Below are 23,918 nucleotides of genomic sequence, written 5' to 3'. Positions count from 1 at the left end.
TCTCCCTCTCCCACTCCCCCTGCTTGTGTTCCTGCTCTCGCTATCTCTCTCTCTGTCAAATAAATAAATAAAATCTTTAAAAAAAATAAATAAAAAATAAAAGAAGTGGTAAGTCATAGTTAGCAATTTAATTTGATGTAGTCATGGTGGTCATAAGAGACTCTTCTCACATAAGTTAATTTATCTTTGCTACATTTAGAAATGGTATCAGAATTGAACTCTTTTTTTAAAGATTTATTTATTTTAGAGAGCGTGCACATGAGTGGAAAGGGCAGAGTGAGAGGGAGAGAGAATCTCACTGGTCATGGAACCTGATGTGGGACTCAATTTCACAACCCTGAGATCATGACCTGAGCCTAAACCAAGAATCAGATGCTTAACCAACTGTGCTACCCAGGCACCCCAGAATTGAACTTTTTCAGGGCCTATGTCAGTATTTGTGATTCTAGAGAATAGGGCTCTTGCTTCTTGGCCAAAGGGATATTCTTGGTGGTGGTTCTCTACTCACCCACGTGTGTTGTCCCCTAAGGTGGACACATGGTGGACCTCAATATCATATTGTTCTAGTCACTAAAAAGTTTACTGCAGAGTTATTTGTAATAGAACTGCAGGGGAGGCAGGGACAATGAAACAACCCAATCAAAAAACAAAAGCAGACTACTCAAATGCCAGAAAAAGGGACTTGAAAGAGTTTTTGTTAGGGGAGCCTGGGTGGCTCAGTTGGTTAAGCGTCTGCCTCCAGCTTAGGTCATGATCTCAGGGTCCTGGGATGTCCTGCGTCGGGAGCCTGCTTCTCTCTCTGCCTGCCGCTCCCCCTGCTTGTGCTCTCTCTGTCTCTCTTCTAATAAATAAATAAAATCTTTATTAAAAAAAAGTTTTTGATTCATGGGCATTAAAAATAAATATTGTAGGGGCACCTGGGTGGCTCAGTTGGTTGAGTGTTTGATTGTTGATCTCAGCATCTTTTTTTTTTTTTTTTTTTTTTTAGATTTTATTTATTTATTTGACAGAGAGAGACACAGCGAGAGAGGGAACATAAGCAGGGGGAGTGGGAGAGGGAGAAGCAGGCTTCTCGCGGACCGGGGAGCCCGATGCAGGGCTCGATCCCAGGACCCTGAGATCATGACTTGAGCCGAAGGCAGACACTTAACGACTGAGCCAGCCAGGTGCCCTGATCTCAGGGTCTTGAGTTCAAATCCCTTGTTGGGCTCTACACTGGGCATGAAGCCGACTAAATGAATGAATGAATGAATGAGTAAAAATAAATATTGTAAAGACTATTACTGTTACAGAATAGTTTATTATGTCAAGTTTTAAAAATCACCAGAGCTTGGTTACAGTTTAGTTAAATACATCCATGGACACATTACTGCAGCCCCAAAAGTAGTAAATACGGCAATGTTATATGAGTGAATTTAATTATTTTAACATTTCCTTTATCGTTGCTAAGTTTTTGAAATTTATAAATATCAAGGGGAAACTTGGAGAACAAAAGAAATTTAATACGATGGGACGCCTGGGTGGCTCAGTCGGTTAAGTATCTGCCTTCGGCTCAGGTCATGATCCCAGGGTCCTGGGATCGAGTTCCGCATCGGGCTCCTTGCTCAGTGGGGAGCCTGCTTCTCCCTCTCCTGCTCTGTCTACCACTCCCCCTGCTTGTGCTCGCTCTCTCTCTCTCTGACAAATAAAATCTTAAAAAAAAAATTTATTTATTTATTTATTTATTTTTAAAGATTTTATTTATTTATTTGACAGAGAGATAGAGAGAGAGAACAAGTAGGCAGAGAGGCAGGCAGAGGCAGAGGGAGAGGGAGTAGTAGGCTCCCCGCCGAGCAGGGAGCCCGATGCAGGGCTCGATCCCAGGACCCTGGGGTCATGACCTGAGCCGAAGGCAGCTGCTTAACCAACTGAGCCATCCAGGTGCCCCAAAATCTTAAAAAAAAAATTTAATATGAACTTGTCATCAATCATTCTACTCCTATCTGCTTTGTAATATGTTGAGTGAGCTCAAAAATACAGTTTGCTGGTTACAGGTAACTGCATATTCAATGTAGACAACGAACAAACCCTACTTGCCCCACAGACCATGTATTAAAATGGGGTTTTCATACATACTGTAATTCACTATGAACTTTACAGCTATGGCAACTCAGAATCTCCCTGTTCTTTATCATTTATTTAAAAAAATTGGGGGCTGCGCCTGGGTGGCTCAGATGGTTGGGCGTCCGCCTTCAGCTCAGGTCATGATCTCCAGGTCCTGGGATCAAGCCCCACATCAGGCTCCCGGCTCCCTCTCCCTCCGCCTCTCCCCCTGCTTGTGTGCTCTCTCTGTCTCTCTCTCTCTCAAATGAATAAATAAAATCTTTTTAAAAAAATTAAAACTAACTAAATAATTTTTTTTTAGGGGTGCCTGGGTGGTTCAGTCGGTTAAGCATCTGCCTTTGGCTCAGTCATGATCCTAGAGTCCAGGGATCAAGCCCCACTTCGGGCTTCCTGCTCAGTGGAGAGCCTGCTTCTCCCTCTCCCTCTGCCTGCCTCTCTGCCTATTTGTGCTCTTTCTCTCTCTCTGTCAAATAAATAAATCTTAATTTTTTTTTTTTTTAAGAATATACTGATTTTTTTAGAGTAGTTTTAGGTTCACTGCAAACCTGAATGGAAAACACAGTACTTGATCTTTAGGATATAGTATTTTTTAAATTTTATTGTTTTAATAATGATTAAAATTAGATCCTACTGTTTTAATAGGCTTTTCCTAAGACATGTTTTCTTAGCTTGGGCTGCCATAACAATATCATATAGGGAATGGCTTAAACAAAAGAAATTTATTTTTTCATAGGTTAGGAAACTAGAAGTCCAACATCAAGGTACCAGCATGGTTTGTTTCTGAAGACTGTTGTGGCTTACCTCTGTGTCCTCACATGGCTTGAGTGAACTAGCTCTCTGGTGTCTTGTATAAGGCTTTTTGCCGAGTCTATAGAACCGTAACTTTTTGGAATAATAAAATTTAGGCTTTGTGAGTGGTGAATGGGCCTTAATTACACAGGGTTTATGATCTTTGTATTAATTTAGGTAGATGGTATGCCGTTATCAGCTTTTCAGAAATTGAAAGAACTGCATATGTTAAGAGTCCTTTACAATAAAGCTGTAATCATAAATTATATTTTAATATTATACAGGAAAGACTAGGTAAAAGCAATAGTAATACTGTATAGGGTTCTCCAGAGAAACAGAACCAATAGCATATATAGATATATATTAGAGGAGGTTTATTATACAAGTTGGCTCACATGGTTATGAAGTCAGAAATTGCACAGTCTCTGCAAGCTGTAGAACTGGGAAAGCTGGGAGTATAATTTAGACTGAATCTGAAGGCCTGGGAACTAGGGAGCTGCTGGTGCAAGTCCTAGAGTACCAAGACTCAAAAACCCAGAGTTCCATTGTTCCAGCTCGGGAGAATTTGTCCTTTGCCATTTTGTTCTATTCAGGCCCTCATCAGAATGGCGGATGCTTGCCCCGTTAGGATCCCTATCCCCATTATGGTGGATATTCTTTACTTAGTCTACTGATAGAAATATTAATTTCTTCTGGAAACATCCTCACAGACACACCCAGAAGTAATGTTTTACCAGCTATCTGAGCATCCCTTAGCCCAGTCAAATTGACACATAAATTTAACCATCCCAGATACCTATCTTTTTCAACCATTCCTCCCTTCCCATCCACATATGGTCTTTCTGTCCTCTGTGTACACCACTGTGTTCATAGCGAGTATAATTAGGAAGTACGTTTGAATCCTTTACATAGCAAGATGTTTTAAAATAAGGGTTTACTCCATTCTTATTTGATAACACTCAGTAAAATTATTAGATAATGCAACAAATGATAGCTCACCTAGTTCTGCTTCATCTCCTTTGCTCATTTAATGTGCATTTCTTTCTCTTTGATTAAATTATTATTCTTTTATCCTTTTAGTGGAATTATCTAATAGACCTATGGTTTTTCTGTGATTTCTCTGGGAATTTCCTTTGTTATTCCACCCAGGAATCAAATAATAAAACCAAAGAAGTCATATTAGAATCAGTTACAAATAAAGTTGTAATGTTATATTCTCTGATGATTTTTCAATGCTAGGATAAACTGAAGTTCATTATTCTTAAACTTATTTCATATAAAATTTAAATATAAAATTTTAAAATTCTATAACATTTATAATTTTTATTAAAATGCTTTCATTTCAATGTCTAGATGTTACAAACATACTAAAAATGTTAAGTTTAAACCCACTTCTTGGGGCGCTTGGGTGGCTCATCACTTAAGCATCTGCCTTCAGCTCAGGTCATGATCCCAGGGTCCTGGGATCAAGCCCCACATCGGGTCCCTGCTCCGTGGGAAGCCTGCTTCTCCTTCTTCTGCCCCTTCCCCTGCTTGTGCTCTCTGGCTCTCTCTCTCTGTCAAATAAAATCTTTAAAATATATATATATAAAATAAAAATATAATAAAAAATTAACCCACTTAAAAATAATTTTAGACTTAAAAGAGTTTCCAGAATAGTACCGAAAGTTCTCATAGAACTTTTACTCAGGTTTCTCTAATGTTAACTAACATCTTATACAAGAATAGTACATTCATCAAAACTAAGAAATTAACTTTGGTACAATACTGTTAAGTAAACTACAGACTTTATTTGGAGTAAAGTGTGGAATGGGGAAGGTTTTTGTTTTTTTTTTTTTAAGATTTTATTAGAGAGCATGAGAAGGGGGAGGGTCAGAGGGAGAAGCAGACTCCCCACTGAGCAGGGAGCCCAATGTGGTACTTGATCCTGGGACTCCAGGATCATGACCTGAGCTGAAGGCAGTCGCCTAACCAACTAAACCACCCAGGCCCTCATGGGAAAGGTAAAACATATATTACTTGTCTATAGCTGCTCTGTGTTCCTCTATAGAGGTGAGACAGATTTTGTTTCTGTATTGTGTTATTAAATCATCAGAAACATGCTTGAACTGTGTGGTTTTAATCCACATAAAGATGCCGAGTGCTTGTTAAAATTTTGTTATCAGTATTATCATTTTTAAAGTGTGCATTTGATGAACATTAAAAATTTATATAATTTTACTCAATAGTCTTTAAAAATGGACCTGCATAAAACATTTCTCTTTGAATTCAAATGAATACGAATGCTTTCTTATGTGCTAATCAGAAGTGTGTAACCTAATATATTTTGTTTGCTTTAACTACTAAGGTAAATTGACATAACTTTTCTTTTGTACTCAGTAAAATATTTTTAATTGTTTCCATCATTAAAACCATTATTCGACTTGTAAAATATTCTTTATTTCTAAATCATTAGAGAAAAGTTTTGTAGAATGTTCCTGTAGAACTCTCGAAGTCTCTGTGTGACTTTCACCTTGGTTTATATGAATCAAACGAGTAAGGTAGAAAGTCACCAGAAACCAGAGGATTTTGATTCTGATTTGGTGTTGAAATTTTACCTAGCAAATGCAATTTAATAATAAACATTATTAAACGTTTGAATTCTTTGTTATGCTTTATTTAGATTTTTAAATTTTCCTTACAGTTTTTCTTTAAAAAAATTTAAGGACACTAGTTTGCTCTGTGACAGTATACAAACCTGAAGGATTTGAGTATAGTTACATTAGCCATCATTTAGAATGTAATAATATTTAGGCCACCAAATTTACCCTTTTGTAGAGCTGGGCTCTGGTTTGTAAATAGTCTTTGACAAGCAGGAATTAATGTATATTTATATAGTTATATTCATGAATTTGCAGATCTTATGCATTCTCTCTAACTTTAAGGTATGGGGAAGAGATTTCCCTAAGCAGTAATGTACCCAAATTTGGCTGCATATCAAAATCCTGGAAGAGAAGTCGTTAAAAATAAAGAATACTGGAGATTTCAGTCTAATTGGATTTGGAGGGGGCCTAGGCTAGATAGTCTTAATTTTACATCATGCTCTCTCTGTCGCTATCTCTGTCTGTCTCAAATAAATAAATTTTAAAAATCTTAAAGGGAAGCCTGGGTGGCTCAGCCGGTTAAGCATCAGATCTCAGGGTCCTGGTATCGGGACCCACATCAGGCTCTGCACTCAGTGGGGAGTCTGCTTGTCCTCTGCCCCTCCCCCTGCTCATGCTGTCTCTCTCTCTCTCTCTCTCTCAAATAAATAAAATCTTAAAAAAAAAAAAGTAAAGTTGGAGAACTCACACTTCCTGATTTCAAAACTTAGTATTGCTAAAGTCAAGACAGTTTAGGACTGGCATAATGATAGACCTATAGACCAACAGACTAGAACTGAGAGTCCCTAAATAAATCCATACATCTTTGGCCAAATGATTTTTGACAAGGATGCTAAGTCCATTCTATGGGGAAATAATAGTCTCTTCAACAAGTGATGCTAGGATAACTGGAATTCCAAAAACAAAAGAATTAAGTTGGATTCGTACCTTATACCATGTACGAAATTAACTCAAAATGGAACAAAGATCTAAGAGCTAAAATCATAAAACTATTTAAAAACAAAACCAAGGGTGCCTGGCTGGCTCAGTTGATTAAGTGACTCTTGATTTCAGCTCAGGTCATGATGTGTCAGGGTCGAGCCCTGCGTTGGGCTCCTGCTGGGCTTAGAGTTTGCTTAAGATTCTCTCTCTCCCTCTGTCCTCGCCTTTCCCTCTCTAAAAACAAAATAAAACATTGGGGTAAATCTTCATGACCTTCAATATGGCAATGTATTCTTAGAATACCAAAAGCATGAGCACAAACAAACATAAACTAGACTTCATTGAAATGAAAAACTTTTATGCAAAGGACATTATCAAGAAGATGATTTTTTTTTTTTTTAAGATTTTATTTATTTATTTGAGACAGAATGAGAGAGAGAGCTCATGAGAGGGGGGAGGGTCAGAGGGAGAAGCAGGCTCCCCGCCGAGTAGGGAGCCCGATGTGGGACTCGATCCCGGGACTCCAGGATCATGACCTGAGCCGAAGGCAGTCGCTTAACCGACTGAGCCACCCAGGCGCCCCTCAAGAAGATGATTTTTAAAAACCCTATAGATATGAAGGAAATATCTCTAAGTCATATATTTGATAAGGGTTTAATATCCTTAATTATATAGAACTCTTGCAACTCAAAGACAAAAAGATAAACCAGCCAATTGAAAACTGGGTGGGGCGCCTGGGTGGCTCAGTCGTTAAGTGTCTGCCTTCGGCTCAGGTCAGGATCCCAGGGTCCTGGGATCGAGCCCCACATCGGGCTCCCTGCTCAGCGGGAAGCCTGCTTCTCCCTCTCCCACTCCCCCTGCTTGTGTTCCCTTTCTCGCTGTGTCTCTCTCTGTCAAATAAATAAATAAAATCTTTAAAAAAAAAAAAAAAGAAAACTGGGCAAAGGACTTGAACAAACATTTCCCCAAAGATGATACATAAATGGCCAATAAGCACATGAAAGGTTGTTCAACATTATTATTCAGTAGGGAAATGCAAACCAAAACATCCTCTTTTGATAGCTAGAATTAAAACAAAAGTTAAAAATAAGTATTGGTGAGGATGTGAAGAAAGAGGAACCCTCATACACTGCTGATGGGAATATGAAATGGTCCATCTGCTGTAGAACTGTCTGGTCCTTCCTCTAAAAGTAAAACACAGAATTACCCATTTGATCCCGTAATTCCACTCCTAGGTATATAAGCAAGAGAACTGAAAAAATTACTTAAGCAAGTACATCTATACACATGGTCACAGCAGCACTATTCACACATCCAAAAGGTGGACAAAGTCCAATGTCCATCAAGAGATGGATGGATACAATGGAGTATCATCCAGCCATAAAGATAAATGAAGTACTGGAGCCTGTGCATGGCTTAGTTGGTTAAGCAGCCAACTCGTGGTTTCGACTCAGATCATGATCTGGCAGTCGTGAAATCGAGCCCTGCATCCGGCTCTGTGCTTAGTGTGGAGTCTGCTTCTGATTCTCTCTCATTCTCCTCCAGCTTGCACTCTCTCTCTTTCTTAAATAAACAAAATCTTAAAAAAAAAAAAGTTGTTGATACCTGATACAACATGGAGGAACTTCCAAAACATTAGGCTAAGTGAAAGTCAGAGAAAAAAGGTCACATATTGTATGATTCCCTTTATAAGAAATATCCAGAATAGATTAATACACAGAGACAGAAAGCTGGGGGCATGGCTGTCAGAGACCAGGACTAGGGTGAAATGGGAATGGGGGGAAATTGTGTTGTGGGTAAGGTGTTTTATGTAGGAATGATGGAAATAACTTTACAAATAAAGGTGATAGTTGAACAACACTGGGACCACATACTAAATGCCATTGAATTATGTTCACTTTATTTTTTTTTTTAAAGATTTTATTTATTTATTTGAGACAGAGAGAATGAGAGACAGAGAGCATGAGAGGGAGGAGGGTCAGAGGGAGAAGCAGACTCCCTGCCGAGCAGGGAGCCCGATGCGGGACTCGATCCAGGGACTCCAGGATCATGACCTGAGCCGAAGGCAGTCGCTTAACCAACTGAGCCACCCAGGCGCCCTAATTATGTTCACTTTAAATGGTTCATTTTATGTATTTGAATTTCACCTCAATAAATTATTATTTATTATAATTATTATTTTTAAAGGATGGGGCAAATTCTAGGTCTCCAGAAAGGCAGTTCTTTTTTTTTTTTTTTTTAAGATTTTATTTATTTGAGAGAGAGACCATGTGCATGAGTTGGAGGTTTGGGGGGGCAGAGGGACAAGCAGACTTCCCCCTGAGCAAGGAGCCCGATGCGGGGCTCAATCCCAGGACCCTGGGATCATGACCTGAATCGAAGGCAGACTCTTAACTGACTGAGCCACCCAGGCGCCCCATTTACTCTTCTTTCTAAAGGTTGTTTTTGCTTTTGTTTGTCCCTTAAATTTCTATATAAATATTAGGATCAGTTTGTCAATTTCTGGGAAAAGGGAAACTGGTATTTTGATTAGGATTTCATTTAATCTGTAGATCAAATTGGGGAATATTGCCATGTTAACATTAAGTCTTTCTACTCATGAAGACAGGATGTTGGGTCTTTAATTTCTTTGAGCAGTGTTTTAATAGTTTTCTGTGTACAAATCTTTCACCTCCTTGGTTAGATTTAATCCTCGGTATTTTATTCTTTTAGATGCCATTGTAAGTGGAATTGTTTTCTCAATATCCTTTTTAGGTTATCCTGTTTATGTTATTGCTGGTATAGAGAAGTAAATCTGATTTTTGAGTGTTGATCTTATATCCTACAACTTTGCTGAATTTATTAGCTTTAGTAGTTATCTTGTGAATTCTTTGAAATTTTCTTTGTCGTTTTTGAAATAATGTTACTTCTTCCTTCCCAGTTTGTATGCCTTTTATTGCTTTTTATTGTTTAATTCTCTGGCTAGAACTTCCAGGACAGTGTTAAATAGCAGTGGTAAAAATGGTTATCCTTGTCGTCCTATTCTTGATCTTAGGAGGAAAGATTTCACCATTTAGTAAAATGCTAGATGTGGGTTGTTTTTTTTTTAATTCCTTTACAATGTTAAGATACTTCCCCTCTATTTATAGTTTTTTGAGTGTTTTATCTAGAAAAAGTGTTGGATTTTGTCAAATGCTTTGTATCAATTGAGATGCCCATCTTTTAATATGTTGTTTCTAAGTACAAATCTATGTATGTCATTCCACTGCTCAGAAGTTTTATATATATAGGTATTAAACTCAGAACAAAGTAACATATTCCTGTGGTCTAATTTTTGTATTTTATTTTTCATTACAAGTGGGTTCTTCACTACTGTGGTAGGTAGAATAATGGTCTTTCAGAGAAGTCCACATCTCAGTCCCTGGAACCTGTGATATGTTAGCTTATATGTTAAAGAAAAATTAAAGTTGCTAATTATTAGCTGGCCTTAAAATAAAGAGATTATTCCGGATTATCCAGGTGGGCCCAGTGTAACCCGAGTCCTTTCATGTGGAAAAGGTAGGCAGAAAATGAGAATGAGAGATGTGGAAGAAAGGCGTAGAGAAATGCAACATTGTTTGCTTTGAGGATTAGAGGAAGGGGGACCAAGAGCAAAGGAGTGTGGGTGGCCTCTAGAAGCTTTAGAAAGGGCAAGGAAAGAGATTTTTTTCTTAGAGCCTTCAGAAAGGAGTGCATTGCTGCTGACACACTGAATTTAGCCTTGTGAGAACAGTGTCAGATTTTGACCTACAGAAGTATAAATTTTTGTTTTAAACTAAGTTTGGTGATTTGTTACAGTAGCAATGCAAAACAAATACAACTACCCACGTCTGTTTATGATGTTGGTTTATTTCTCTGGGCTAACTCATGTCTAAATTTCCCTTAGGTTGTTAAAATTGACTTATTATTCAAGACCCATCTCAAAGCTTTTTCAAACATTAAGCCTTTAGTTTGTCTTCAACACCACATGCCAGATGTCCACTATCCAGGATATACCCTAAGTTTCTCTTTCCTTGTTTCTGTTGTGCTTTTTTTTTACCTTCCTCGTGGCATCTAACAAGTTTTAGAATTTAGTATTTGGTATTTTATTAAAATTTTATTCTCCTTTTAAAAATGTTCTGTTATCTTGATATGGTTGTGTATTTTGTGTGTATGTCTAAATTTGGGTTGTATATATAAGACTTTTATACTTTATTTTTTAAAAGATTTTATTTATTTATTTGACAGGGAGAGAGGGAACACAAGCAGGTGGAGTGGCAGGCAGAGGGAGAAGCAGGCTCCCGTCTGAGCAGGGAGCCCGATGCGGGGCTCGATCCCAGGACCCTGGGATCATGACCTGAGCCGAAGGCAGATGCTTAACCGACTGAGCCACCCAGGTGTCCCAGATTTTTATACTTTAGTTATTATCTCTATTTAGAATTTTGAATCTTTCATTTTAGACTGAGGTTGGTACTATATCTTACTCAGTCTTTTTTTTCCTATTGAATAACAGTCTGTGATGCATAAGGTAAGCAATCCATATGTGTTTGACTTAAACTAAATGTACATGTGGATTAGGTCCTATAATTTAAATTTATGAACCAAAGGACGCCTGGGTGGCTCAGTCAGTTAAGCATCTGCCTTCAGGTCATGTCATGATCCCAGGGTCCTGAGGGCAAGCCCTGGGTCAGGTTTCCTGCTCAGCAGGGAGTCTGCTTTTCTCTCTCCCTCTGCTCCTCCCCTGCTCATGCTCATTTGCATGCTTTCTCTCTCAAATAAATAAATAAAATCTTACCCAGAAAAGTAGTGAGTTTTATCCATATCCTGAGGGAGTTATAATTAAGTTGTTGGGAGGCATATTTTCAGTTTATGTAAACCATAATTATTGAAACCATTGATGTTAAAGGTGATTATACATCTCTCTAGATAGATTTTAAGCAAGGTCAAATTTTGGAGGGAGTTGTTTCTTTTTATGTACTTTAGGTTCAGATGTGTCTGAAAATAAAGATACTTAGTTGCTTCTCAAGACTCTTGAATATCAGTTCATCATATTTGTCAATATTTTTTAAAGATTTATTTATTTTAGAGAGAGAACACATGAGCATGCGAGCACATGAGCATGAGCAGTGGGGTGGGGGTAAAGGGCAGAGGGAGAGGGAGAGAAGTAGAGTCCCCGTGGAATGCAGAGCCCAATGTGGGGCTTGATTCCACAACCCCAAGATTATGACCTGAGCCAAAATCAAGAGTCAGACATTCCATCGACTGAGCCACCCAGGCGCCCCTCTCTATTTTTAAGTGAGTTTTTTTAGAAGGATGGTGCTACAAACATGTGCTTTTTTAACTAAGAAATGTATCTTGCAGATTGTTCAGAACTAATATTTCTAATATAAAAAATGTTTAATAATTCTTCAGCGTTGGGGTGTCTGGGTGGCTCAGTTGATTGAGCGGTTGACTCTTGGTTTTGGTTCAGGACATGATCTCATGGTGGCGGGATTGAGCCCCTCATTGGGCTCTGCGATCAGGGCAGAGTCTGCTTCAGCTTCTCTCTCTCTCCCTCTCGCTCACTCTCTCTCTCTCTCTCACAAATAAATATATTAAGTCTTTAAAAAAAAAATTCTTCAACATCGATTGCAAATATGAAGAAAAAGAATTGTTTTCTCCCCTAATGATGAGAAAACAAGTTTTCTAAGAATAAAAGAAACTTCAGCAGAACTGATGTCCCTTTTTACATCATATTTTTGAGTATTTACCGAATGTGATGTTTGTGTCTCATAGAATGGAGATGTATGCATTTCGATTCTTCATCCGCCTGTAGATGACCCACAGAGTGGAGAACTGCCCTCTGAAAGGTGGAATCCTACTCAAAATGTCAGGTAAGGGGTTACATACGGAATAATCTGGTTTTTAGGTGGTTCTTAAGATTAGATATTATCTTTTAACAAGTACAAAAGAATCCTTTCTGTACTTGGTTGCTTTGTCTTCTGCTAGAGCTTTAGGTAACACGTATGTATCGTTTTGAAGAGTCATATTTACAGAGCAGTAATTGCATATGTTACTCATTTCTTTATGTGCGTCTTAGGAGAATTTTTCTAGTCTGAATTCTTATTCGTACGTTATCATAAGTTCCATCCTGCATCTTTGGATCTCATGATGTCCATGTTTGGATTGGTTGTTTCCTTACTCTAGGATTCTTACTACATTTTGCAGAAAAATTTTAAGTCTTTACAAAGTCAATTGACTTTATATACATGCTACTTTTAAAAGAGCTTCCATTATCTGTTATTTTTTGTGTTTTATATGCGTGTGAATGTTTCTTAATGATTTGAAGGCCTTGTATATTTCTTTTGATTCCCTTTGATTATCCATCTATTTTTCTTTTCAAATTTTTATTTAAATTCTAATTAGTTAACATACAATGCAATATTAAGATTATTCATCTGTTAATTGATCTATTGAACTATCTATATAAATAGATGGGTATTTAACCATTTCTTTAGAGTAGTGGTCTGTATATTTAGGAGTTGGTGACCTAACCCTTAAAAGAATTTTGAAAAACTGTACACTGTTGCATGTTTTTGTAGTTTTTTGTGTTTTGTTTTTTTTTAATTTTATTTTGAGTAATCTCTATACCCAACATGGGGCTTGAATTTACAACTCCAAGATAAAGAGTCACCTGCTCTACCGACTGAGCCAGTTAGGCGCCCCCACTGTTACATGTTTTTTAGGTGCAGGGTTCTCTTGGTGTTTTGTTTTTTTAGGTACAGTTTTTTACATCTCTAAATAGTTAAAAAATACTTTTTCGGGGCACCTGGGTGGCTCAGTTGGTTGAGTGACTGCCTTCGGTTTGGGTCATGATCCTGGAGTCCCGGGATCGAGTCCTGCGTCGGGCTCCCTGCTCAGCGGGGAGTCTGCTTCTCCCTCTGACCCTCTCCCCTCTCATGCTCTCTCTCTCATTCTCTCTCTCTCTCTCAAATAAATAAAAATCTTTTTAAAAAATTAAAAGAAATAAAAAATATTTTTCTACTTGCATTTGAATTTCCATTTTACTGTCCTAATACTTGAAATTTTTATGTTTGATAGCCTTATATATTTTATTTATCCTATAATATTTTTCTGAAACAAAAATCTATATATTTTTTTTTTTAAGATTTTATTTATTTATTTGACAGAGACAGCGAGAGCAGGAACACAAGCAGGGGAAGTGGGAGAGGGAGAAACAGGCTTCCCGCTGAGCAGGGAGCCCGATGTGGGGCTCGATCCCAGGACCCTGGGATCATGACCTGAGCCGAAGGCAGATGCCCAACGACTGAGCCACCCAGGCGCCCCCAAAAATCTATATTTTAATTGCTTGTGACAAAACAAAACTGAATTCTATATTGAATTACTTTATTATACAGTTGATTAAAAACAAGACAAGTATATTATACTTTCAGTATACTTTTACTTTTTACATTTAATAATTATTAGAAATACATTTTTATTCAGGTAGATAGACATCTGTTTTCAGTTAGGTCATGTAGCCATGAATAATTATTATATTGTTAGATTGAGGTAGAAATACAGCTTCAATTTCATATGTATACATAATGTATGAATAATATACATTATATATACTGATACACACACCCAAGAATATATGCATATATATACATATATATGTATACATACGCATGAGGACTAACATATATAACATAAATATATTAGATGCAATGATTAAGAGACCATCTTTACATATGATAATGGAATAGAATTTTATATGGCAGTGAAACAATCCTTTTAATTCCTTCTGAGTTATTCGCAGAAATCACAGTGTCCGTCTTTAAAAAAAAGTTTTATTGTGACATAATTCCTATACCCAACAATTCTCCCATTTTATGTGTACGATTCACTGTTCTTTAATGTAAGTAGAGAGTTGCACAAGTATCCCCACAATCAGTTTTAGAACTTTTTTTTTTTTTTTTAAGTAGCCTCTATGCCCAGTGTGGAGCCCAACTCGGGGCTTGAACTCAACGACCCTAGATAAAGATCTGAGCTGAGATCAAAAGTCGGACACTGAGCCGACTTAGGCACTGAGGTGCCCCATGAACATTTTTATCACCCCTAAAGAAGCTCATACCTCTTAGCATTTACACTCCATTATCCCTCAGCCCCCCACGCCCACCCCCACCCTTCTACCTGCAACCCTAGGAAACCACCAGTCTACTTTCTGTCTCTATAGATTTACCTATTTGGATATTTTGTAGGAATAGAGTCATTCAATATGTGGTATTTTGTGATTGGCTTCTTTAACCTAGCATTTTTTCAAGGTTCATCTTTGTTGCAGCATTAATCAGTACTTCATACCTAGGAATAGAATTGCTGAGTCATATGATAACTCAGTGTTTAACTTTTTGAGGAATTGCCAGACTGTTTTCCAACATGGCTGCACTAAGTAGTACATTCCTACCAACAGTGTTTGAGAATTTGTTTATCCACATATTCATTAACACTTGTTATTATCTGTGTTATTATAACCATCCTGGTCGGGTGACGTATCCCATTGCGGTTTTGTTAATGACTTTTAATATTTTAGAACAGTTTTAGATTTTTGAAAATTGTGAAGATAGTACAGATAGTTCTCTAGAATTCCATGCATGATACCAAGTTATATTTAATAGGCATGTCTCCTTAGGCAACTGTGACAGTCTCAGACTTCCCTTGTTTTTGATGACCTTGACAATTTTGAGGAGTACTGCTCAGGTATTGTAAAAATGTCCCCCAATTGGGATTTTTCTGATGATTTCCTGGTATTAGAGTAGGGTTATAGTACTGGAGAGGAAGACCATGGAGGTAAAATATATTGTCATCATCTTGTATTAAGGGTACATAATATCAACATGACTTAATCACTGTTGATGTTAACATTCATCACCTAGCTGGGACTCAGTTTTTAGATTTCTCCCATGTAAAGTTCCTTGTTTTCCCGTTTCCATTCTGTACTCTTTTGAAGGAAGGAAGTCATAGGTGCAGCCCACACATAAGGAATGGCAATTACACTTCCATGAGGCTGAGATATCTGTATAAATTATTTCAAATTCTTCTGCACAGGAGATTGATTAAAATCAATACCTAAATACATACATACATATATATTTATATGTTTATTCAGTCATTTTGTTTTTTGTTTTTTTTAAGGGGGAGGGGCTGAGGGAGAGGAAGAGAGAGAATTTTTTTTTTTTTTAAGATTTATTTGTCAGAGAGAGAGAACATGAGCACAAGCAGGGGGAGTGGCAGGCAGAGGGAGAAGCAGGCTCCCTGCTGAGCAAGGAGCCTGATGCGGGACTCGATGTGGGACTCGATCCCAGGACCCTGGGATCATCACCTGAGCTGAAGGCAGACACTTAACCAAACTGAACCACCCAGGCATCCCGGGAGAGAGAGAATCTTAAGCAGGCTACATGCCCCGTGCAGAGCTGCACACAGGGCTTGGTCTCACAACCCTGAGATCATGACCTGAACCGAAACCAAGAGTCAGATACTCAACTGACTGAGCCACCCAGCCGCTCCTTTATTAGTTATTTTTAATGATCTGAAAAGCTAGTAACTCAGGAACTCTACTTTTGTTAAAAATGAAAAGTTGGAAGCTTCTTGACTTACACAAGGATTTCTTACCAGTTTTTACCAAGTTAGTTACTTCTCACTTTCTGGGAAGTGTATACCAAAGAGTCTGTTCAAACGTATCAAATTACTGTTGATTATGTGTTGATTATGCTGATTACTCATTACTTTAGGTACCTTGTTCAATATAGTATACTTAGAAAGAATTGAGAAAATAGATCTATCTTGGATTTTAATGCATCTAGCCCATATATTTTTTAAATCAGAAAAAAAATGTCTCCCTTTTAAAATTCAAATAAATGTGTTGATACACCTCACCTTGACAGCCATCTTGCTTATGGATTCTAATTCTCAGATAGATCAGGCATAGAACTTTGCCATAAGTTTATTATGTCTATGAAATAAGGAGTCACCACATATTCCCTGTACTTAATGCTTTACTTTAATGGGACTCTCCCTCAGGGATAATGCATTCTTAATAATAATCAGAGATGGAATTAGTAAGTTCCTTTTAATGAAAATGTAATTCCAGCAACCCCAGTCTATACATATCTGAATTTATTGTACTCCATCACATACCAAAATACTTTTTTTAAATAGCATTCTACAGTTTTAACAAAATTATTTATGAGAAAGGAAGAACAGTTGGTTTTATATGTAAATTTCTTTCTTTTATACACCTTACGTTTCATTACCTCTGGGCAATGCACCCTAGGAATATTTGGGATGTGTGGAAGGTATGCATTCCTTTTGTAAGAGCAATTGTGAAAAGGGAGGCTGGAAAGAAGTGATCTGATACTTTATATACCCCCAGGTTCATGAACATATTAAAGACCACTTCTTTTACGCAGGATCTTTTATGATCCTTAGCAAAATTCGTATATTCCTACTTTTTTCATGCCTCATATCCCTTACATCACACAGTTATAGCTGATTATTTGTACCTTTAACCTGTACTTATCCTATTACTTGATTTTTCAGCCTCAGCCTGTATTGACAGAGCTAAGTAAAAGAAAATCAGCATACATATTCTATTTCCCATCCTCTCTTCCCCTTTTCTTCCTAACTTTTAAAAATATTTGTTTATTGGGGCACCTGGGTGGCTTAGTCGGTTGAGTGTCCGACTCTTGCTCTCGGCTCAGGTTATGTTCTCAAAGTCATGAGATTGAGCCCTGCATGGAGCTCCACGCTGGGCGTAGAGTCTGCTTAACTCTCTCTCCTTCTCCCCCTCCCCTCCCTGTCTGACTCATGCGCGTGCACACTCTCTCGTTCTCGAAATATATGTTATATATAAATATTTGTTTATTGGGGAGGCTGGGTGGCTCGGTCGGTTGAGCATCTGGCTCTTGATTTCAGCTCAGGGTCATGAAATCAAGGCCCATGTGGGACACTCTGCTCAGCAGGGAGGGAGTCTGCTTGAGATTCCCTCCCTCTCCCCCTGCCTCTCCTCCTGCTTGTGCGCACACTTGCTCGATCTCTCTCTCAAATAAAAAAATCTTAAAAATATATATATTTGTTTATTGTCAGGGTTATAACATTTATTTTTTTTTTAAAGATTTTATTTATTTATTCATAAGAGACAGAGAGAGAGAGAGGCAGAGGGAGAAGCAGGCTCCCCGCTGAGCAGGGAGCCCGATGTGGGACTTGATCCCAGGACCCTGGGATCATGACCTGAGCCAAAGGCAGACGCTTAATGACTGAGCCACCCAGGCGCCCAGGGTTATAACATTTATAATCTGTACTGTTTTGTAATAATCATAGTTTTGTTTTTTTTTTAAAGATTTTATTTATTTATTTGACAGAGAGAGACACAGTGAGAGAAGGAACACAAGCAGGGGGAGTGGGAGAGGGAGAAGCAGGCTTCCCGCTGAGCAGGGAGCCCGATGCGGGGCTCGATCCCAGGACCCTGGGATCATGACCCGAGCTGAAGGCAGACGCCTAATGACTGAGCCACCCAGGCGCCCCCATAATCATAGTTTTTTAAATTTCTTATTCCTACCATGAAATGAATTCACTGTTTGCTGTCCATTATTTTATTTCCTTTGATCTGTTAATTGGCTGAATTTGTCCATTAGTAATTTCTCCAGGAAAATGCTCCTTGGAGCCATATTATATTCCCTGAATTCTTAGATGTTCAAAATGTTATATGCTTGGGGCGCCTGGGTGGCTCAGTCAGTTAAGCGTCTACCTTTGGCTCAGGTCATGATCTCAGGGTCTTGGGATCAAGTCCGGAGTTGGGCTCCCTGTTCAGCAGGGAGCCTGCTCCTCACGTCTCCCTTCTGTCTCTCTCCCTACCTCTCTCGCTCTCTTTCTCAAATAAATAAAATCTTAAAAAAAAAAAAGATTAAAAAAACCCCAAAATGTTATATGCTTGTGTGTATGGGTATATGTGTGTGTGTGTGTGTGTGTGTTTTGCCATGATACTTCAAATGGCAGTTTGGGCATAAGATTTCAGGGTCATATTTTCTTTCCTTGAGGATATAGACGTTATTCTATAGTTATTGTTGCTGGGAAAGAGTTTGGCTACCACATTTCTCAGCAACTGTCAGGTTTTTGAAAGAAACACATTATCAAAACATAATTAAACTGACAGTATATTTAAAGGCAGTAAGTATTTTGGAAGATAATTGAAAAATTGGACAAAAAACGCAGGGTTGTCTTTTTAGTTTGACTTTGGTCTTGTTTTGGTCTTGTTTTTCAGGGCTAGTAGTAACCCTAGTCAAAAGGAAGTGTTAGCTCTAAGGTACTAGTGATTCTTGTTTTGTTTTGTTTTTTTTAAGATTTTATTTATTTGACAGACACAGTGAGAGAGGGAACACAAGCAGAGGGAGTGGGAGAGGGAGAAGCAGGCTTCCTGCCGAGCAGGGAGCCCGATGCGGGGCTTGATCCCAGGACCCTGAGATCATGACCTGAGCCAAAGGTAGATGCTTAACTGACTGAGCCACCCAGGCACCCTGTGATTCTTGTTTTTGGAGGTTGAATGCTGAATCGAATGCTTACCATGTCTTCTCCCGCTTTGAGAAAACAAGCTTCCCCATTCTTCATAATACAAAGCCCCAGTTTTTTTCATTGTATTTTCATGCTGTCTCAATGGGTAATCTATTGCCATTACCCATAGGAATTCAAGATTTTTACCTTTACTTCTGTATAAATATACCTATATTATCCTTGTCTCAGCTTAAAATCTTGTGGACATTTTTCTTTTAAGGTAGGCCTGTTTCTCATTTGATTCAGTCCTTTGGGGACAGGAAACCCCTTTCATACTAAATTTGCCTATCTAAAACTACTCTTGGCACTTTGGGTACCAGCATAATTTTTTTGTCTCTCAGCCCTTAGGTCATTTGAGCCCCAATTTAGAAGCCTTTCCTAGATTTCACCTCAGGGATTGCCTTCTCTGCTTTTATGCTTTTTTGTTTAGAGGCTTCACAACCAGGACTAGTTATCTTCAGATTGCCCCTTTGATCTTCATACACAGATCTAAAAGGTATTTGCTTTGGAATCTCTCTCTCTCTCTTTTTAAGTAATCTCTACACCCAGAGTGGGGCTCAAATCCACAATCCCAAGATCAAGAGTCTCATGCTCTACCAACTGAGCCAGCCAGGTACCCATGCAGTGGGATCTTTAGTTACCTTTTCAGACCTTTGTCTCCTAGCTTCATGTCATCATAGATATTCCTTCAATGTGCTGATCTTGGGGTGGGGGAGTGAATGGAGGGTTTGGTGTTTGTGAATTTCTAGGGAGATATAGAGTGTTATGTGTGCATTATTGCAGCCTCATCTGCCTAGGATACCTTATGGTGCCCAGAACCCTGAAATGTCGGGAAAGCACTACCTCACGAGTAGGTGTGGAATACTTCTTCCTTTCTCTGTTACTTATTGTGAGGCAAGGGGGTTCTTCAGCTAGTTAATTGTATATATTTCTCAGAGGCTAGTTTATCGCACTGAAATATCAAGAGGCAAGATACGAGGTGCTGGGCATTTTCCTTGATATTCCTTTGCTGCTAAACTCTCTAGAGTCAGCAGCTGTCCAACCAAGGTTTCTGCGCTCCACATCCAATTAAGGATGGCTCTAGCAAGACAGCAGTGGAGGTGCCATAAGGTACAGCACAGGCTGGTGCAGGGACTTGATTGCTATATAGCAGTGTTATCTGAAAGTGGTCTCATCTTCAGATGTGTTTGGACTTCTTCATGACCACCTGTACTAGTCTTTCATTCAGCACCTCAATGAAAATATTTAGAAAACTTTTACATGGAAGACTTTTGTAACCTGAAGAAGAGTAAAGCATCCCAGTTACCTTGAAGAACCTAAGTCAGTTTATATCATAAGACCTAGTGAGTGGGGAGAGTAGAGAAAAGGAAAAGTGGGGAAAAGATCCCTACAGTTGTAGGGATCCAGAGCTTCAGCCAACTAGTGTCCACTGCAGGTTCAGTAGTTTGCGTCTGCGTTCATAGAGGAAGCCAGCATACTTTCTGGAAGAAGAGATACACCATCTTACTGTACCCAGATGCATAGGATTAAGTTTAGGCAGGTGAGAGTTCCTTATGGAATTGGGAAGTCTTAAATAGGCATTAGCGAAGAGTGGAGTTGGGAGGGTAGGGATGCCTGATGTTCACAATACCATGCCTCTTCTTCCTGGTGTAAGCAACAAAATGTTTCTTCATCCATGTTGTGTCCAGAACCAAGTGGGTGCTTTTTGTGTGGGTGGGTGTCAGACAGTAGAGTTCACAACTGCTTCCTCTGAGAACTATCTGCCACACCTGTTGCAGGCTCTTGGATAGGAAAGTCATCTTGGTGGAGGTTTACTTTCCCTTGAAAGATGGTTACATGGTGTTTTCTTTGCCACAGCATCATGGAGAAGCATCTGTCAGGAGTAGGATAGGATGTTTTCCTGACTAATCTTACCTACAACCCACTAAAATTAGGGGAAGGGAGCTAAGGACTGCCCCAAGCATTGGGTGACAAAGTAGGCAAGGTCAGGGGAGATGGCAATAGTGCTGCTGTTCTTAGGGCTCCTATAAACCCCATTTGGGGCCAGGATGATATTAATTGCTCCCTTGATACTTATACATTGGGTTCCCCTGCATTTGACTTGGTGGTTTCATTCTATGCATATGATACATATTCTGTGTATTTTAAAAATTTCCTTTTTAAAATGTTCTGATTTTGTGTTTTTGTGTATTTTAATCTGAGATCCTCATTCCTGCCATGTGTTTTCAGGGATCTATCAGTCAACAGCAGTTCCAGGATTGCACAGGAGGAAGTATTAAATTTGTTAGTTGCTTTAGAGGCATAGAGAAAAACTGTTTGTAATATATGACACCTTAAACTATCACATTTTCAGGGCACCCATTAAGTTTCTGCCTTTGGCTCAGGTCGTGATCCCAGGGTCCTGGGATGGAACCCTGCGTCAGGCTCCCTGCTCAGTGGGGAGTCTGCTTCTCCTTCTCCCTCTGCCCCTCCCTCCCCTTTTGTGCGTGCGCCCGCTCAAATATATAAATAAATAAATAATCCCATTTTCCCACTCATAACCGATTTCTTTGCCATGATGTCCTCTTTAAATTCCTCTCCCATCTTGAAAATACATAATAAGGACTGAATTTTAACTGGGTCATCTTCTGGTGTTACAGGTCCATCTTTTGAAATGGCATAAACGAGAGATTAAAAGGACCTGGGTTAACTGGAAGAGTCAGGCATTGGGCTTCACTTCTTCATAGTTGCCAATCAATTTTCCTCAAATAAGGCTATGCCTGTAAAACCTAAGAATCTCAATCACTCATTCTTTTTCTCCTCTGTATGTGTATGTTTTAAGAGTCAAAGTAAGTTTAGGCTTTTAAGAATGAACCTTTTCTACCTCACACTGCCTGGAGATATGTGTATAATATTGAAGAAAAATGCCAGTCTTTAATCCTGCAAAATCCCAAACTTTGCCTGCTTAGTTTCCAGGCAGACTCACAATCCAGGTCTTATTTGTTGTGCTAGGGCCAGTTCTATGCACTCCATCCTGAAGTTGTACTTTTGGTGACATAGTAGCTAACAAAGGTCAAAAACTGGGGTGGGGGTGGGATGGAGGGGCACCTGGCTGGTTAAGTTAGTAGAGCATGTGACTCTTGATTTCGGGGTCATGAGTTCAGGCCTCACATTGGGTATAGAGCTTACTTTAAAAAGGGAAGGGGGGTGCGCCTGGGTGGCTCAGTTGGTTAAGCAACTGCCTTGGGCTCAGGTCATGATCCTGGAGTCCCTGGATCGAGTCCCGCATCGGGCTCCCTGCTCGGCAGGGAGTCTGCTTCTCCCTCTGACCCTCCCCCCTCTCATGTGCTCTCTCTCTCAAATAAATAAATAAAATCTTTAAAAAAAAAAGGGAAGGGGGAGCACACCCAACTCATTGACCATTGTCTGTGTGTTGAAAAGGAACAGATACAGTATTACTCATTGGGTCATAGATGTCTAATTTTGATTTTTTTTTTAAGATTTTATTTATGTATTTGATAGAGAGTAAGAGAGTACAAGCAAGGGGCAGTGGCAGAGCTAGAGGGAGAAGCAGGCTCCCCACTGAGCAGGGAGCCCAATGCAGGGCTCCATCCCAGGACCCTGGGATCACGACCTCTGAGACAAAGGCGGAAGCTTAACTGACTGAGCCATCCAGAAATCAAAATAATTCTGATTTCTTATCTCCCTTAAATACTACTTTAGTTTTGATGTTTTTAAAAACATGTCTCAGTTCTATGAACTTCAAAGCTTGCTAGTTTGCTCTTTGCTAGTGTGTGTGTGTATGTGATTAATTGGTCTTTGTTTTCTTTTGGTGTCTTTATTATTTACAAACTTTTTTTTTTTTTTTTAAGATTTTATTTATTTGTTAGGCGGGTAGAGAGAGAGAGAGCACAGCAGGGGGAGTGGCAGGCAGAGCAGGCAGAGGGAGAAGCAGGCTCCCCGTCGAGCAAGGAGCCTGATGTGGGACTCAATCCCAGGACCCTGGGACTCGGACCAAGCTGAAGGCAGCCGCTTAACTGACTGAGCCACCCAGGCAGGCGTCCCTACAAACTTATTTTTATGCAAAAGCGGATAGCCAGATCTCTCTGATAAAGATTGTGAGACAACCAAAAAGATCAGAAATGAATCTGAAAAAAAAAAATGAAGACTATATAAAGTGGAGTGTTCTTGACTATTGTTTTGTCTGCACCTCTCTCCTCTTGAGTTTTTTTATTTTGGTCTAGATTCCCTATGTTGAAAACTCCTACCGAAGTCCCCTGCCCTGGCTTAAAGCAAGGGTGGAGGGAGCATTTATTTATTTGATATCTCTAAATCCAGGAATGGTGGTGGTCCTTGGAATTGTATTGTGCAGTAATTGAAAACACTTAAGAAGCCTTTGTTCCTCATTTTTATCCCAAATTGTTACTGGATTAGGTCTGTTTTAACATGTTAAACCTTTACACTACTGAATTTGGACAACCAGACCTGTCTGTTCCTCCAAACATGCCGTAGAGAGGGGCATAGATTTACTCTTTGCAGGAAGTGAGAGTCTGGGGATGGGTCCTCAAAAGTCTGTTTTGCTAATCCAAGAAATTTATATCTAAATGCTACAGGATTGTCTAAATGGACAAGTGCAACTACATGTTACTGCTAAAAACCAAAGCTTCATGTGGAACTGTGAATTTACATAGAATGAGAATAAGAAAGAATGTATGTAGTTGTTTTCTGGACCCTTTCCCATTTGTTCATGATCTGAAGGAAACCAGTCCCTTCAGTGGACATGAATGATCTCTTCATTGTGTTATATTAATTTGGTAGTTTCATTATTCGGTCTTTCCTTTCTTTCACCTATTGTTAGCCCTCTCCACCTTCTGCTTTTTTTCCTCCTGAAAAAAAATACAA

The 23,918-nt window shown here is 39.0% G+C and overlaps 1 protein-coding gene across 1 annotated transcript in view; it reads left to right on the top strand.

The window, feature by feature from the left end:
* The window catches only part of UBE2R2 (ubiquitin conjugating enzyme E2 R2), a 111,862-nt gene that overhangs the window by 77,954 nt on the left and 9,990 nt on the right, over nt 1-23,918 (top strand). Inside the window, exon 3 of the mRNA XM_035016471.1 lies at nt 12,228-12,325. Coding sequence (XP_034872362.1) covers nt 12,228-12,325 — 98 coding nt within the window. The remainder of the gene's footprint in view (nt 1-12,227; nt 12,326-23,918) is intronic.

The sequence above is a fragment of the Mirounga leonina genome, unplaced genomic scaffold (assembly GCF_011800145.1).
Source record: "Mirounga leonina isolate KUSES-001 unplaced genomic scaffold, KU_Mleo_1.0 Mir_170, whole genome shotgun sequence".
In the NCBI taxonomy this organism is placed as follows: Eukaryota; Metazoa; Chordata; class Mammalia; order Carnivora; family Phocidae; genus Mirounga; species Mirounga leonina.
This window is presented reverse-complemented; position numbering and strand designations above follow the sequence as displayed.